This window comes from Mesoplodon mirus, assembly GCF_964341445.2.
Source record: "Mesoplodon mirus genome assembly, chromosome: 1".
NCBI lineage: Eukaryota > Metazoa > Chordata > Mammalia > Artiodactyla > Ziphiidae > Mesoplodon > Mesoplodon mirus.
The window spans coordinates 35276494-35291514 of record NC_138976.1 but is presented as its reverse complement, the minus strand read 5'-3'; the positions used below and the strand labels follow the sequence as shown (position 1 = coordinate 35291514).

At 41.9% G+C, this 15021-nt stretch overlaps 1 protein-coding gene across 9 annotated transcripts in view; it reads right to left on the bottom strand.

Moving 5' to 3' along the window:
* Nucleotides 1–15021, bottom strand: part of PALM2AKAP2 (PALM2 and AKAP2 fusion) — a 628408-nt gene that overhangs the window by 267461 nt on the left and 345926 nt on the right. For all 9 annotated transcript variants that reach the window (XM_082627559.1, XM_082627558.1, XM_082627560.1 and 6 more), the window contains one exon: nucleotides 8151–8231. In XM_082627559.1, the coding sequence (XP_082483685.1) occupies nucleotides 8151–8231 (81 nt within the window). The remainder of the gene's footprint in view (nucleotides 1–8150; nucleotides 8232–15021) is intronic.

Here is a 15021-nt window from a genome sequence, read left to right as displayed (position 1 = left end):
GCCAAGAGACCAGGCTGAACAATGGTTAACAGTCTGGATTCTGGAGCCAGTCTGCCCTTTACTAGCTGTGTGACCTAGGACAGGCCCTTAGCCTCACTGAGCCTCAGTTTCCTCATCTGTAAAATGGACACAACAACTGTGCTCATCTCAGAGGTGTGTTATGAGGATTTAAATGAGTTCATACATTAGAAGTGCTGGGTCTATACTTAGTACTATAGGAATGTTTATTCTTGTCATTCGTCCTGTTCCCTTGGTCTCTCCTCTTTTCACCTGAGAAAGAGCAGGTAAAATGCCACCTGAGAAGCCTTCCTCCACTTCTGCTGGCAGGATTAGTGTCTCCTATAGTGGAGAACATATTCTAGAGCATTCTTTATTTTTTAAATTTTATTTATTTATTTATTTGGCTGCACCACACGGCTTGTGGGATCTTAGTTTCCCAACCAGGGATTGAACCCGGGCCACAGCAGTGAAAATGCCAAGTCCTAACCACTGGACCACCAGGGAACTCCTAGAGCTTTCTTTAGATTGCCCTCAAATTATTTCTTTTTATATCTGTCCCCCCTGTAGACTCCCAGCTCCTCAATGGCTAAGGCCATTCCTTATTCAGCTTTGCATCTCATTGTCTCACCTGGCTCAGTTCCAGTCAATGAATGAGTGAATGGGTGAACTGGAAAATTCTCGATTGTCTTTCACTCTGATTACTTGGGAGGAAGGGGTCACCCTTTCAGAGAGCTTCCTGTGCTAAAATGTTTGACATTAACCTAGTTCCACCCGTGGAAGGTAAAAACCTCAGGATTTTGGGAGACTGATATGCTGGCAACCTCAGACTTGGTGTGTGGACCCTTCTGGAAAGGCAGCCATGGAGAGTCCCAGTTTTCTGTGCCCCAGCAGGAGATGCTCTACAAGCCAGGGATTCTTGAAATGCGAGGAAGTGGCTGATTTTGGGAATGTTCTGTCTGCTCTTCTTTACCCAGTGCCTCCTGCCACCAAGGGAAGGGTTGAATTACCCCACCCCACCCCATTTTCTGGCTGATTTAGCCCCAGCCATTGGTCAGTACCTCTGACAAAAGCAGCCTGGTGACCATGAACACCAAAAGCATATGTGCCCCCAGATCTGTCTCTTCACTGGATACAGCAGTGACATCACCAAAACATCCACAACAGCTGGAGTTAGGAAGAGAGGATCTAACAGAACAAGACAGTAGGCCTGGTCTCAGGGAAGTCTGTTTCACAAAGGTGTTTTGACATTACAAAAACAAAAAAGCTTAGTTGAGTTTTCACTTGGCCCCAAAGTAATTGCTGTCAGGGAAAACCACCAATTCAAATCTATTTGCCTCCAGAGGCTTCTTTAACCTACTCCAGATCCCCTCACCTTGTACCCTAGAGCAGACTGTGTTAAGGCCTCGGATGTAAGGCACCTGTGCGTACTGATCACGCACGTCCGCCCAAAGCACCACCTTCCCTGTATCGCTCTGGCTCTCATTGGCCGCCTGAGTGTTTCAGAATTTAGGGACAAGTAGAGCTCAGCAGAAGTGAAAACTAAACTAAAAAGTTTTCTTTTCTTATGCCCTTATTGTCCAAGTAACATACATCAAAAAAAAAAATCCAAAAAAATAAGTCTATCAAAGCGTGCAGGTACTAAGAACTGTCAAAACTTCGCATTTGTCAAGTGGAGGCAACTGTGAAGAGTCAAGACAAAGAAGCAGCAGACGGGGAGCTGCCAGTTGACACATGGAGTCTTGACAGGGCTCCTGAAAGGCCGATGGAGAGACCTCCTGAAGTAAATCTGGTTCTTGCTCTGTGGGCAGGTCCAGCCTCGGAAAACAAAACTAGAACAGAGCCTCTCAAACTTACAGTCTGTATAAGGATTCCCAGGAGGGCCTGCTCTAACACAGATTCCAGGGCCCTGCCCCCAGAGATGCTGACTCTGTGAATCGGGGATAGGGCCTGGGAGTCTGAATTTTAACAAGCTACCAGGTGATGCTGTCACTGATGTCGCCAGGCTGAGGACCACAGTCTGAGTAGCACTGCATGAGGACTATCCAAATGCCTGAGGAATGCAATAAGCTTTCCCACTGGCTAGCCAAAAGGAACTACTCATCCTCTTGCAAACCTGTCTCTCCTCCTGCATTCCCCATCTCAGGAACAGCAGGGTCCCCATCCATCCCCTACATGCCAGGCACTCTGCCAGGTCTGAAGACACCTCTCGGGAAGACAGGCAAGTCCCCACTCTCACCAAGTCTTCATTCCAATAAACATGGATGCAAGATAATTTCAGACTATGATACATGCATGGCAGGAGGTAGGCAGGATGATGTGACAAACAGGGACCGAGGGAGGACACTTTAGGTGGGAAAGATCTCTCTGAGTACTTAAACGTTTGAGCTGAGATCTGAGATGCCAGGAAGGGCATTCGAGGTGGAGGGATGATAAATATCATAGCTGGGAAGTGGGACAGAGTTTGGTGACCTTCAAGATTGTCTAATCAAGCCTTTTTAATCTACAGATAAGATAACTAAGCTAAAGCAACTTTTCAAGGTGATCCAGCTAAGCAGTGAGGAGTGTCCGGTGTGAGTGGGGGACAGTGGAAAGTGGGAGATGAATCAGTAAGTCTCGAAATCTTTTTCTGTTCATTTGTCATTTTTATAAAGTCATTATCTAGCAATCTTTTTTACCTTATAGTTCTGGCTTTGGTGTAAAAATTAGCCAAGACTTTCTCATTCTAAGACTTATTTACCTGTGATTTCTTCTTATATTGTTGTGATTTTACTTTTTACTCCAAATCATTCATCCACCTGTAATCAGGCTAAAGCTGACACTGGCTGCGTTAGTGGGTGATGTTGGGAATCTGGCTAAATTCCATCTCCTAATAAAAAATGGCTTAAACATAGGGCGGCACAATGGTTGTGTTGTGTTCTCATGCACTTGTGTCCCCTTCTCTATTCTCCTTCCCCTCCCCCTGATCACATCCCTTCCTCCTCATTGACTCCCAATAAGATCTTTGGTTTTGTTACATGATTCAGGCCACACAAAAGCCGATCCAAGACTTCCGATAGAAGAAACCAAGTTTTAACTTCCACTCAAGCTCTCTTTATGGGGCCTGGCGGAGATGTGATGGGGAAAAGGATGAGACATAAAGTTCCTTTACATCGTGTACCCTGACTGCCTGGTCAATATTTTCAAATTTGAATTTGGCCTTTTGCACAGACTAACAACCAAGAAAAGTCTAAAATTAGTTTGAACGGTTCACAATAATGAGAAACACTGTAATGTCTTTGCAAGCAAGGCTCCTGATACCTTCGGGCTATTCAGCAAATGACCTTGGTGGGTTGACAATAAATATCTCACAGGGTCACAATTCATTCTTTGATTTTATTTTTCCATTCAGTCTTCTGGAGAGAAAAGGCTGTGGTTTTTAAAATATAATGACAATTTTCATGGCTTGGATTATTAGAAAAAAACTCTAGTCAGGGTTCCTGCTCATGAATAAATAATTCAAAGACAGCTTATGTATTGAAGATGTGGTTATTAGCAATTGGATTCTGACCATGCTGACTCTGTTATACAAACCTTTATAAATGTGACAGTCCCAAAGGGATTCATGTGGCAATATGTACTGAGTGCCTTTTCTTGCTGGGACCTTGAAATGACCAATGAAAGAGACAGATCTCTGGCAATTCAACCAAGGGGCAAAAGGGAATATTAAATTCAGTCTGTCTGGTATAATCCAATAGTTGATTTATTGTTTTAAACTCACATGATCACAAGTCACATAATAAAAACAATAAAAACAAGTAATTGTTTCTATGGAATTAAAAGCCAAGACAATTTTTCAGAAGAAGAATAATGATGGCTCTTGCTTTATGAAATATTATAATATATTAAAAGGCTAGAGGGATTAAAGAGAATGGAATGGAATGGAATTAAAGGAATGGCAGATTAATGGAATAAAAAGAACCCACAAATAGCAGACTCGAGTATAAGTGAGAAATATGTATATAATAAAGAAGACATTTAAATCAGTGGGGAAAAGGACGAATTAATCAACAAATCATGTTGAAGCAACTGTCTCACCATCAGTAAAAAGTAGTTATTCCTATCTTATTCCTTACAGGAAAATAAATTCTAGATTTTAATCCTAAAACTACTAAAGTATAAGAAACATCATAGATAAGTGTTTGAGATGAAGGTGTTCTTTCCAAGGACGACATTAAGGTCAGAAATTATTAAATGAATGTTAGATGTGATTTCACAAAATTTATAAAATTTTGTATGAGAATTTAAAAGAACCCATATACAAAAATCAAGAAAGAGATAAAGGCTAATGCATTCTGGAGACTAATGTTAATATAATTTCATTTTACTCACAGGCTGATGAGGCCTGTGGTAAGGGTTCCATATCTTAATCCATAAAAATATATTGGGTTATATCTGGGTGGTGAGCAGACAATTGATATGTTTTTCTTTATATTTTGCTGTACTTTTGAATTTCACTCTTGCAATGATCATACATTTCTTCCTTTTATTATCAGCAAAAGTAATACAGCTATTAAAATTGCCTACTGGTCCCATATGTGAGCATTTCTTGGAAATTCTCACATCACAAATATCAGATACTCAACACAGCTAAGGATCTTATAAAAAGAAATCTGAGTTTAATTTGGCTAGGACGTCAAAGTACCTGGAGGTTTCCTAATCACTGGGGTGTAGCAGCTAATATTTCAACATTTTCTTCATCACCTTATAGAATTTGCTTATCATTCATATAAAAAGTAATGATATTCCATTTTGTGGAGTTACTATATAGCCCTAACTATTGCAATTAGGAAATATATTAGTCAAATATACAAGTATCAAGATGACTGCATTGCAAAATTTGTTTTGACAAGAGACCAGTGAATCTGTCTAAATAATTCATATCTCATTGCATGAGAATAAGCATCCAAAGACTATTTGATAATGAGAATTATATCTTAATAAATATGAAATCAAATTCTAACTTTGCACTGAGAATAATTTTTCTTAGAGCACATCTGGAATTTTGAAAAATGCTAAAATAAATAGCAATTCCTGACATATTTCTTAATATTTTCTACTTCAAGGAACTACGAATCATCACTGTGGCACATCTCCACATGGTCCAAACTTTCCAGAGCCCATGAAAATATACTTAGAGTAAAAGAGGCAGTAATGATAGTAATTGACATCTTTCTAGACAAATTATTCCATTTGGAGGAAACAGTGTCCTGGAGAAAGCACGGTTATGGAGACAGTGCTGGGGTTCAATCGGGCTCCCCCACTCAGAGTCTCCCTGTTCTTGGGCAGGTTACTTGATCTCACCAGTTTGTTTCCTCGTCTGTAGGATGGGGAGAGTAGTATCTACTATGTGGTCATTATTGAGGGGATGTATTTAAAGGCACATATTGGGCACTGAAAGAAAATGTGATTATTACTGAGGATGGACACGGGGATGACATGGCTGCTAGGCTGCCATCAGGAAGCTGGCTGAGTCTCTACCAAGAGCTCACGGGGGAACTATAACCTCAATGAATTTACTACCATCCAGGGGTGAGGCTGCTAAGCTCCAAACAATGATCACAGGGAAGAGGACTCACATTATTTAAGGTCAGTCAACAGTTAACTGATTTAAGGTAGAACATATTCATTTCTCGTGCCTGAAGTGATCATCTCTCTCAATCAGGCACCACCCTCCTTATTATTAAAATAACTCTATTTTGGGGAGGATGGACTCAGAACAAAGAGAGGCAGACTCACAAGGGAAGTGTCACCTGCATCACAGTGAGGCCAGTGACTGTCCTCACCTTACTGCAGATGCCACTTCACCAGAGCAGAGACACTCGGGACCTCCCAGAGATGGGGTCTCTCTCCAGGGTAGCACCCAATAAACCACCTTTGCAACCTCTGAGCTTCCCTTTTTTGTTGTTCAAGGCTAGTGGTCCACCCTTACTACAGAGGTCTTCCCTGGCAAGAGAAATTATAATGCACTGGCCTCCACTTATTAAATTTCCATCATTTCCAGTCCTTTCTCCCCAGGTATAGCAAGGTAACCTTGGTGAAAGTCCTGGGTGTTCCGTTAAATAGTCAATCTCATCAACTGTGTGAGAATTTTAGCAGGACAACCATAGAGAACTATCTTATTCCCTTGTTTCTAAGTCTTTTAAGGAATCTCACTGCTTCCCCATGCAATACTAAGTCATCTGTACTGTTGTTTCTGTTGATTGGATGGATGGATGGATGGATGAAAAATGGACAGATGGAATATGAAAAGAATATTGTAACGCTGGACTGGATCAGCAATGAATGAATCCTTGGTATCTTATTTGACACCCAGAAAGATGAAAAGGTAAGACAAAAGAAACTTGATCTTCTGACATACATTTATTGCCTGACTTTTGATTCAAGGAATGCAGAAGCAAAGAACCGCACTGAGCTGAAAGAGGAGAGAATCTGTCTAGTCAAAAACAGCCTCTCATTCTTTCACTCTTCTTGTTCAAAAGTTCACCTTTTAAGCAAGAATCTGATGAGGTTTAATACAGTTTGGTCTCTTATAAGGAGTGAGTTGACTATACTCTGAGCCAGAGATCCAGCTCTGTCCAGATTGACCTTGAACAATTCACTCGGTTCTGTTAAGTGTGTTTAAGCCCCCCCTCTCTGTAAGAAGAGGATGCTAACTTTAGCCCTCAATCCTCCCTCAGGAATGTGGTAAGGGAAGAGTAGTGGCATATACAGGGTGGATGCAAGCTTCCTACAAAGAAAGGTCCATAAAGGGATTTACACGATGAGCAGAAAGAAACAGGCAATATTCTCAGTACCGTGCTGCCCTTCCTCCTTTAAAACACCTTTCTCTAGTTCAAGTTAATGGTGAACTGATAAATATGTGAAGCAGACTTAGGTCATGCTGCTATTTATTTTTTTATTTTAATAGATCTTTATTAGAGTATAATTGCTTCACAATACTGTGTTAATTTCTGTTGCACAACAAAGCGAATCAGCCATATGCATACACACGTCCCTACATCCCCTCATGCTGCTATTTAAAGTCAGGAACTCGCTTGCTAATAATTTTATTCTGAGGATTCATTCAGCACAACCCCGTCCTCTAGAAAAGAACGGGAAACGCAACCATAAAGGTTCATCTTGTTAAAAAATAATCCACACCTAGCATCACCTGGAGAGTCAGCCCCACCTTCCCAACTAGCCCTCTGAGCGATGCAATTTCTGTACATGTAATGTCACGGCAACTTGGTGTGAGCATGAGAGGGTTTTTCTAAAAAAGCCCAGGAGCAGTGAAAAGCAAGCAGCAACTCCCAGCTGGCCACTGGTCACACCATTCTCTGAGCCTGCAGAAAGCAACATTCTGCAACCAGTGGAGTCCTTGTGACAGTGACAGAGCTTTCTCCTGGGTTGTCATCAATTATGATGCTTAAGTGCATTATGTTTTAAAGAAAAATAAATAAATAAGCATCTCTCTCTCTCTCATGGTGCAATGGAAACCAATCAAGTCAAATCATTTCAATACTGCCTTTGACAGTGTTCTAACAGGACACTTTCAAAATTGTTAAAATTGTTAAAGTAGAAAGAAAACATGTGAATAACCTGAAGTGCACAGCACTTCTACTCATTTATCAGACCATACTGCTCTTATCTCTCTTTTCTCCAGATCAAGAAAGAAAAGACTAATATTTTTAATTTAGTAAAGAGCATGTTAAATGTATCTTTGGGAACCTCTGTACACACACACACACACACACACACACACACACACACACACACACACACACACACACACACATATCTATGTATTGGAGACACAGCCCTGGAACACTGCCTCACCCACCATGTGGAAATTCTCCTCCAATTTCTATATATAACCACCACAGTTCACAGGCACACACACCCCCAACCCATCCACAGGCACCTATCAGCTCATCATGCTTGCAGAAATTGGGATGCTGTAACAATGCCCTGAATTTGAGAAATTCACAAGCCCAGAGATGGTTTCCTGACAATGAAAAAGGGCTGGTGCAGCCCGCGGCGGCACCTTCACACCAGGGCAGGCTCTGCCCAGCTCTCTGGCGTGTGATCTGCATGTCTAATAATGGAACAGGTTTGTGGGATCAGCCGTTTACCTTGGAATGCTGCAGCAGAAGTATCTGCTCGTCCAGCTCTTGGCGCTTGCCTTCTATTTCCGTCTGCCTCTTTCTTTTTTCCTTGAAAATAAAAAGAGAGAGAGAGAGGCTGTAAGAGTGGGTGGGTGTTGGCTCCAGGAATTTGAAGGTAGGAAGCAGCAGCAGCTGTACACATCTGTAGAGACCCTTCCAGAGATGCTGGGCACACACACTGTTGTCACCTGCCCCTCCGTGTCTGGGTGTGTTGTAAGCAGCAGCCTTCTCTTAACATGTCTGCTGTGGGCTCGGTGAGTGGGAGAAATTCTCTTCACTCAGCCAAGCTGCAACAATTTAATCCAGAAGAAAAAGCAGCTTCTACACACACACACACACACACACACACACATGCACGCACGCGCACACACACACACAGAGTCATGTTCTGTGCAGTGTTAATTCGGAGACAAAGAATAAAAATGTCTCAATTGTGAAGACAGAGGTTGTTATCAACTGCAAAGATGATAGAATAAACAGTGGGAAATTCTGGGGTTATTTTCCTGTTATCAAAATACTACATATAAATAATGCAATGCAATTTCAAATTTTATAGGACAAATCATCCAGTTGGACCTACCAAACAATGCAAATTAGATGGGTGATCTTTGTTTAAGTTCATCTTGGAGGGAGCACTTCATGTTGGGAGGGCTTGCTGAGGTTATGGTAAATGTGAAGTCTAGACTTGGTCTGCCTGGGTCCACCTCCCAGCTTTTCTATTTGCTACTTGTGTGACCTCTGACGAATTCTTTTACCTCCCTGGGTCTAAGTCTTCTCTCGCATAAAGAGGAGGTAAGAATTGTACCTAAACCATATGGCTGGGACACGGATTAAATGAGATGATATATGTAAAGGACCTAGAACAATGACCTGGCACACAGTAAATGCTCAATAAATATTATTTGCCATTACACTTACTGTCACATGTTTACTTCTAGGCAATGCCTAGAAACTGGTTTTAAAGGGATGTATTCCCCTTGTATTCAGAGCATAACTGTTCCACTGGAGTGTATGCTTACTATTTTTCTTCACTATACATCTCCAATATAGACAATAAACATCACATAAAAGTGATTAATTGAAGAATAGAAAGGACTGCCCTTATGATAGCTTACTTGTTAAACGTTTTGTTTCCAAAGTGCATAAGGGGGTGGTTTTTTGAGACATTTACTGCAATGGATCATTTCCCTTTACTCACATATGCAAGGGAAACTTGTTGGACAAGACATAATGGCATTTTACACTACAACAGCCAAATCCTGGAGAAGACAATAATGTAAAAGCCTGGTTGTTCTGCTCTGTGTTAAGGGAAGCTTTTATTTTATGTAGTTGCTATGTTTCTGGGGATGTGCTTGTATCACTGTTATTCAAATCAACATAGTAATAATTTATGTTATAACCAAGTTTTTCTGTGTAATGCACAGACTTTTAAGAAATAGTAGCTTATAATCTCAAGCCACTGGGACATAATATCCAAGTCAGGGACATAACCTTCCTGGCAAAGTGAGGCCTGAGGACATTTTTGAAACTTACTATTTACCAAAGAACTCCAATCCATGGTGCATCACTGATACTGCTAATCCCAGAGGATGTCCAAGAACACACAATATATGGCAGCAGATGGGAAAAGTGAGGACCAGTGAGGAGAGCCCACCTATCCAGCAACTCAAAGGAATGTAAGTAAGTGCAGCCACTATGGAAAACAGTCTGGAGGTTCCTCAGAAAACTAAAAATAGAATTATCATATGAATCCCACTCCTGGGCATGCACCCAGACAAAACTATAATTCAAAAAGATACACACACCCCTAAGTTCATAGCCGCACTATTCACAATAGCCAAAATGTGGAAACAACCTAAATGTCTATCAACAGATGAATGGATAAAGAAGATATGGTACATATATACAATCGAATACTACTCAGCCATAAAAAAGAATGAAATGATGCCATTTGCAGCAACATGGGTAGACCTAGAGATTATCATACTAAGTGAAGTAAGTCAGAAAGAGAAAGACAAACACCATATGATATCACATATATGTAGAATCTAAAATATGGCACAAATGAACTTATCTGCAAAACAGAAACAGACCCACAGACATAGAGAAGAGACTTGTGGTTGCCAAGGGGGAGGGAGGTGGGGGAGGGAAGTATTGGGAGTTTGGGTTAGCAGATGCAAACTATTATATATCGAATGGATAAACAACAAGGCCCTACTGTATGGCACAGAGAACTATATTCAATATCCTGTGATAAACCATGATGGAAAAGAATATTAAAAAATGAATGTCTATATGCGTATAATTGAGTCACTCTGCTGTACAGCAGAGATTGTAACAACATTGTAAATCAACTATACTTCAATAAAAAAATAAATAAAAAATTTAAAAGGTACCAATGACAAAGCAAGGACCTCTAGAACCAGCCACTATCTCTTTATTCTAGAATTTCTCAACAGTAGGTTTACTGGACTTTATCTTTCATTCCCACGGTCTATCAAGGTACAGAGTTGTCCTATATTTAAATCCAGAATCAAAACATAGTATGTCAGGGACTTCCCTGGTGGCACAGTGGTTAGGAATCCGCCTGTCAATGCAGGGGACACGGGTTCGAGCCCTGGTCCAGGAAGATCCCACATGCCGAGAAGCAACTAAGCCCGTGCGCCACAACTACTGAGCCTGCGCCCTAGAGCCCACGAGCCACAACTACTGGGCCTGCGTGCCACAACTACTGAAGCCTGCACGCCTAGAGCCCATGCTCTGCAACAAGAGAAGCCACTGCAATGAGAAGCCCGCAGACCGCAACGAAGAGTAGACCCCGCTTGCCGCAACTAGAGGAAGCTCGCCCGCAGCAACGAACACCCAATGCAGCAATTAATTAATTTTTAAAAAAAGAATCAAAGAAAAACATAGTATGTCACGGGCACAAGATGCTGATGACTCAATAATTCCATCCATGTTAACTGAGTGCTGTGTGTGCTACAGACTGAATGTTTGTGTTCTCCCCAAAATTCGTATTTTGAAACTTAATCCCCAAGGTGATAATGGTATTAGGAGGTGATTAGGCCATGAGGGTGGAGTTCATGAATGAGATCAGTGCTCTCATAAAGAGACCCCAGAGAGCTCTTTCACCCCTTCCACAATGTGAGGACGCAACAGCAAGACAGCTGCCTGTGAACCAGGTGCAGGCCCCCACTAGACACCAAATCGGTGGGTGCCTTTTTTTTTTTTTTTTCTTTTTGCGGTATGCGGGCCTCTCACTGTTGTGGCCTCTCCCGTTGCGGAGCACAGGCTCCGGACGCGCAGGCCCAGCGGCCATGGCTCACGGGCCCAGCCGCTCCGCGGCATATGGGATCCTCCCAGACCGGGGCACGAACCCGCATCCCCTGCATCGGCAGGCGGACTCTCAACCACTGCGCCACCAGGGAGGCCCTCGGTGGGTGCCTTGATCTTAGACTTCTAAGACTTCTTAGAACTGTGAGAAAAAAATTTCGGTTGTCTATAAGCCACCCAGTCTATGGTATTTCACTAGAGGAGACTGAATGTAGAAAGACAATGTTCTAATTATAGATCTGGTCATTTGCAAATCCTTCCTAGGCTTTCCCACCTCTGAGCCTTTGTTCATATAAAGTTCTCACTCTGCAGATTGCCCTCCATCATATTGGTGAACCATGCCTTGAACAGAAGAAATATCACCAGATGGCACAAGCGGGGAATCTTTATATGAGTAGACTCATTGGTGGTCACTGTGAACAGGTATGATCATGAAAGATGCAAGTTTTAAGTTAGTTCTTTAAGGAACTAACTAAGGTAGGAATTAGGTAGATACAGATTAATGGGCAGCACATTCCAAGGAACGTGTGAGTAAGGGCAGAAATACACTGCATATTCCAGGGACAATGAGGAGAGAAATAAAACTCAGGTGCAGGGCTTGCCTTTAGGAATAGAGATTGATGATTCAAAAGACTGGCTAGGACTAGACCTCTGAGGGCCTTGGATGCCAGGCCAAGAAGCTTGGATTTTATTAAACGGACAATGTAACCTCACTGTAGGGTGCTAAGCAAGAGAGTAATACGGTGAAATGGCATTTTAGGAACATTATCTGGCACTGGTATATAGGATGGATTAATAGGAATTGGGATACATTTCCTGTAAATGGCCAGATAGTAAACATTCTAGGTTTTGTGGGACATACAGTCTCTGTTGCAACTACTCAGTGCTGCCATTGCAGTACAAAAACAGCTGTAGACAATCTATAAATAAATAAGCGTGTCTGTGTCCTAATGAGCCTTCACTGACAAACACAGGTGTGGGCCAGATTTAGCCCATCTTCATAGTTTGCTGACCTCTGGATGAAAAGATCATTAAATGTCTTAGAAAAAAGTCCTACACTGTTCGTGGGAATGTAAATTGGTACAGCCACTATGGGAAACAGTCTGGAGGTTCCTCAAAAAACTAAAAATAGAGTCGCCATATGATCCAGCGATCCCACTCCTGGGCATGTATCCAGACAAACTCTAATTTGAAAAGATACATGCACTCCAGTGTTCACAGCACCACTACTTACAATAGCCAAGACGTGGAAACAATCTAAATGTCTACTGACAGATGACTGGATAAAGAAGACGTGCTGTGTCTGTATATATACAATGGAATATATATATATATATATGTACAATAGAATACTACTCAGAATGAAATAATGCCATCTGCAGAAACATGGATGGACCTAGACATTATCACACTAAGTGAAGTCAGAAAGAGAAAGACAAATACGATATGATATCACTTATATGTGGAATCTAAAATATGACACAAATGCACTTATTTACCAAGCAGAAACAGACGCACAGACATAGGGCAAAGACTTGTGGTTGCCGGGGGGAGGGGTAATGGGGGAGGGATGGATTGCCACGACGCGGGGTGAGGGAGTTTGGGGTTAGCAGATGCAAACTATTATACATAGAATGGATAGACAACAAGGTCCTACTGTATAGCACAGGGAAATATACTCAATATCCTGTGATAAACCATAATGGAAAAGGATATGAAAAAGAATATATATATATATATATATATATATATATATATAGCTCAATCACTTTGCTGTACACCAGAAATTAACATTACATTGTAAATCAACTATACCTCAGTAAAAAATACATTTTAAAAATGTCTTAGGAGGATGCAACATTCACCCTGGGGTATGGTGGGGATGGATGAACTAACAAGCCCATCCTAGCTCAGAGCTGTTCCACTCAGATTGGGAAGAAAAGGACAAATACAAATAGAATTGATGGGGCTCAGGACTAATAGGATCTAGAGGGTGGGGCAATATGGTACCTTGGCTTTGAGCCACACAGAGTGCTGGTGCAGGAATGGCCAACAGTGGGAAAGTGGTGCTTTCCCACTTATTCTGTATTCATATCTTCCCTGAGGAAACTCCATATTGGGTTGAAGGTAGAAATCAAAGAGTTGTTAACATATGCAATCAGGCATCAGTATCAGCATGTTCTCGTCTGTGTTCTATCTGATGAAGACTCTGGGCTTAGCCCTGTCACAAGGACACTTTTGCATCTATGGCTATTGTGGGATTCTTTATGTCCCCTTCCACAGTGATGCAGTTAGGTCTTGAAATCACTCCTGACTGGACAAGAGGTAAGATGTGCAATCAGCCTGTGTACAGAGTTAGATATGAGTCATAGTACAGCAAGTTCGAGGGGGCCACCATGGGCTTCCTGACGCTTGCTTGCTTGGTCCAGGCAATGCTCCTCACCTGGCGAGCTTGCTGCTTCCCAGACTTCTTCCCTTCATCAAGGCAAAACCACTAGCTCTTGGGTTCTCTTCTCACTCCTTCTCAAATGTCTAAATGTAGACATTTAGCCTACATGATTTTCTTTACTCTCATCAACTAAACAACCTATACAGTATCAGTATAGATAACTAGCAGATCTATATTTTCAGCCTAGATCTCTCCTTTGAGCTCCAGGCTCCCCTATCCAACTGCCAAATGTTCATATCCAGTGCCTCAAACCTAACCCTTGAGTCATCCTATCGGCCATCCCTCCTCCCCTACTCTCACATCTGTTCCTTCTGTATTCCTCATCTCAGAAAATGACATGACCCAAGTTGGAAATCTGATTTATTCTAGACACTCCACTGCCTTAAAAGACCAAGTCCTGATGATACTCCTCGTCATTTTCCATGCCTTCTACTTCCCCGCTAGAACCTTTATTACAACCTTAATATTCCCTCCTTTATCTTCCCACCCCCCCACGCAGACTACTCTACATCAGTATCTTTCGCATGCTATAGCGCTGAACTGTTTATACTCTCTTTCCATCTGGATTACTGCAGTGGTTTCCTCACTATTCTTCCTGCCTCTGAGGCTTGGCTCTGAGCAAGTCACCCTCTGCTTTAGTGATATTCTAAAATGGAAATCTGACTACTTCCATCCCTGGCCTAAAATCCCAGAAATGTCTCTCATTGCCTATAGTGCAAATAGTAAGTTCCTTCCCATGGCCAAGAGGGCCCTCCCTATCTCACAGTTTCATCTCAAGCCATGACCCCCCTAATCATATGCTCCAACCTCAACACATGGTCTGAAGTGTCCTGATCTGCCAGGTGGGTTCATGCTTTCCTGGTTTTGCTCTTACTTCTTCCTCTAACAACAATGGATTTCCCTCACTCCTTCATCTAATGAAAACCTTTTTCTCTTTGACAACACAGCTTAAATATCCATAAAGCTAGAGCAACCACCTTCCCAGTCTTTCTTTCATCAGAGAACCCACATACCCTCACTATAAATGGTGGTGGAAATGCCAGTTATGATTAGTCA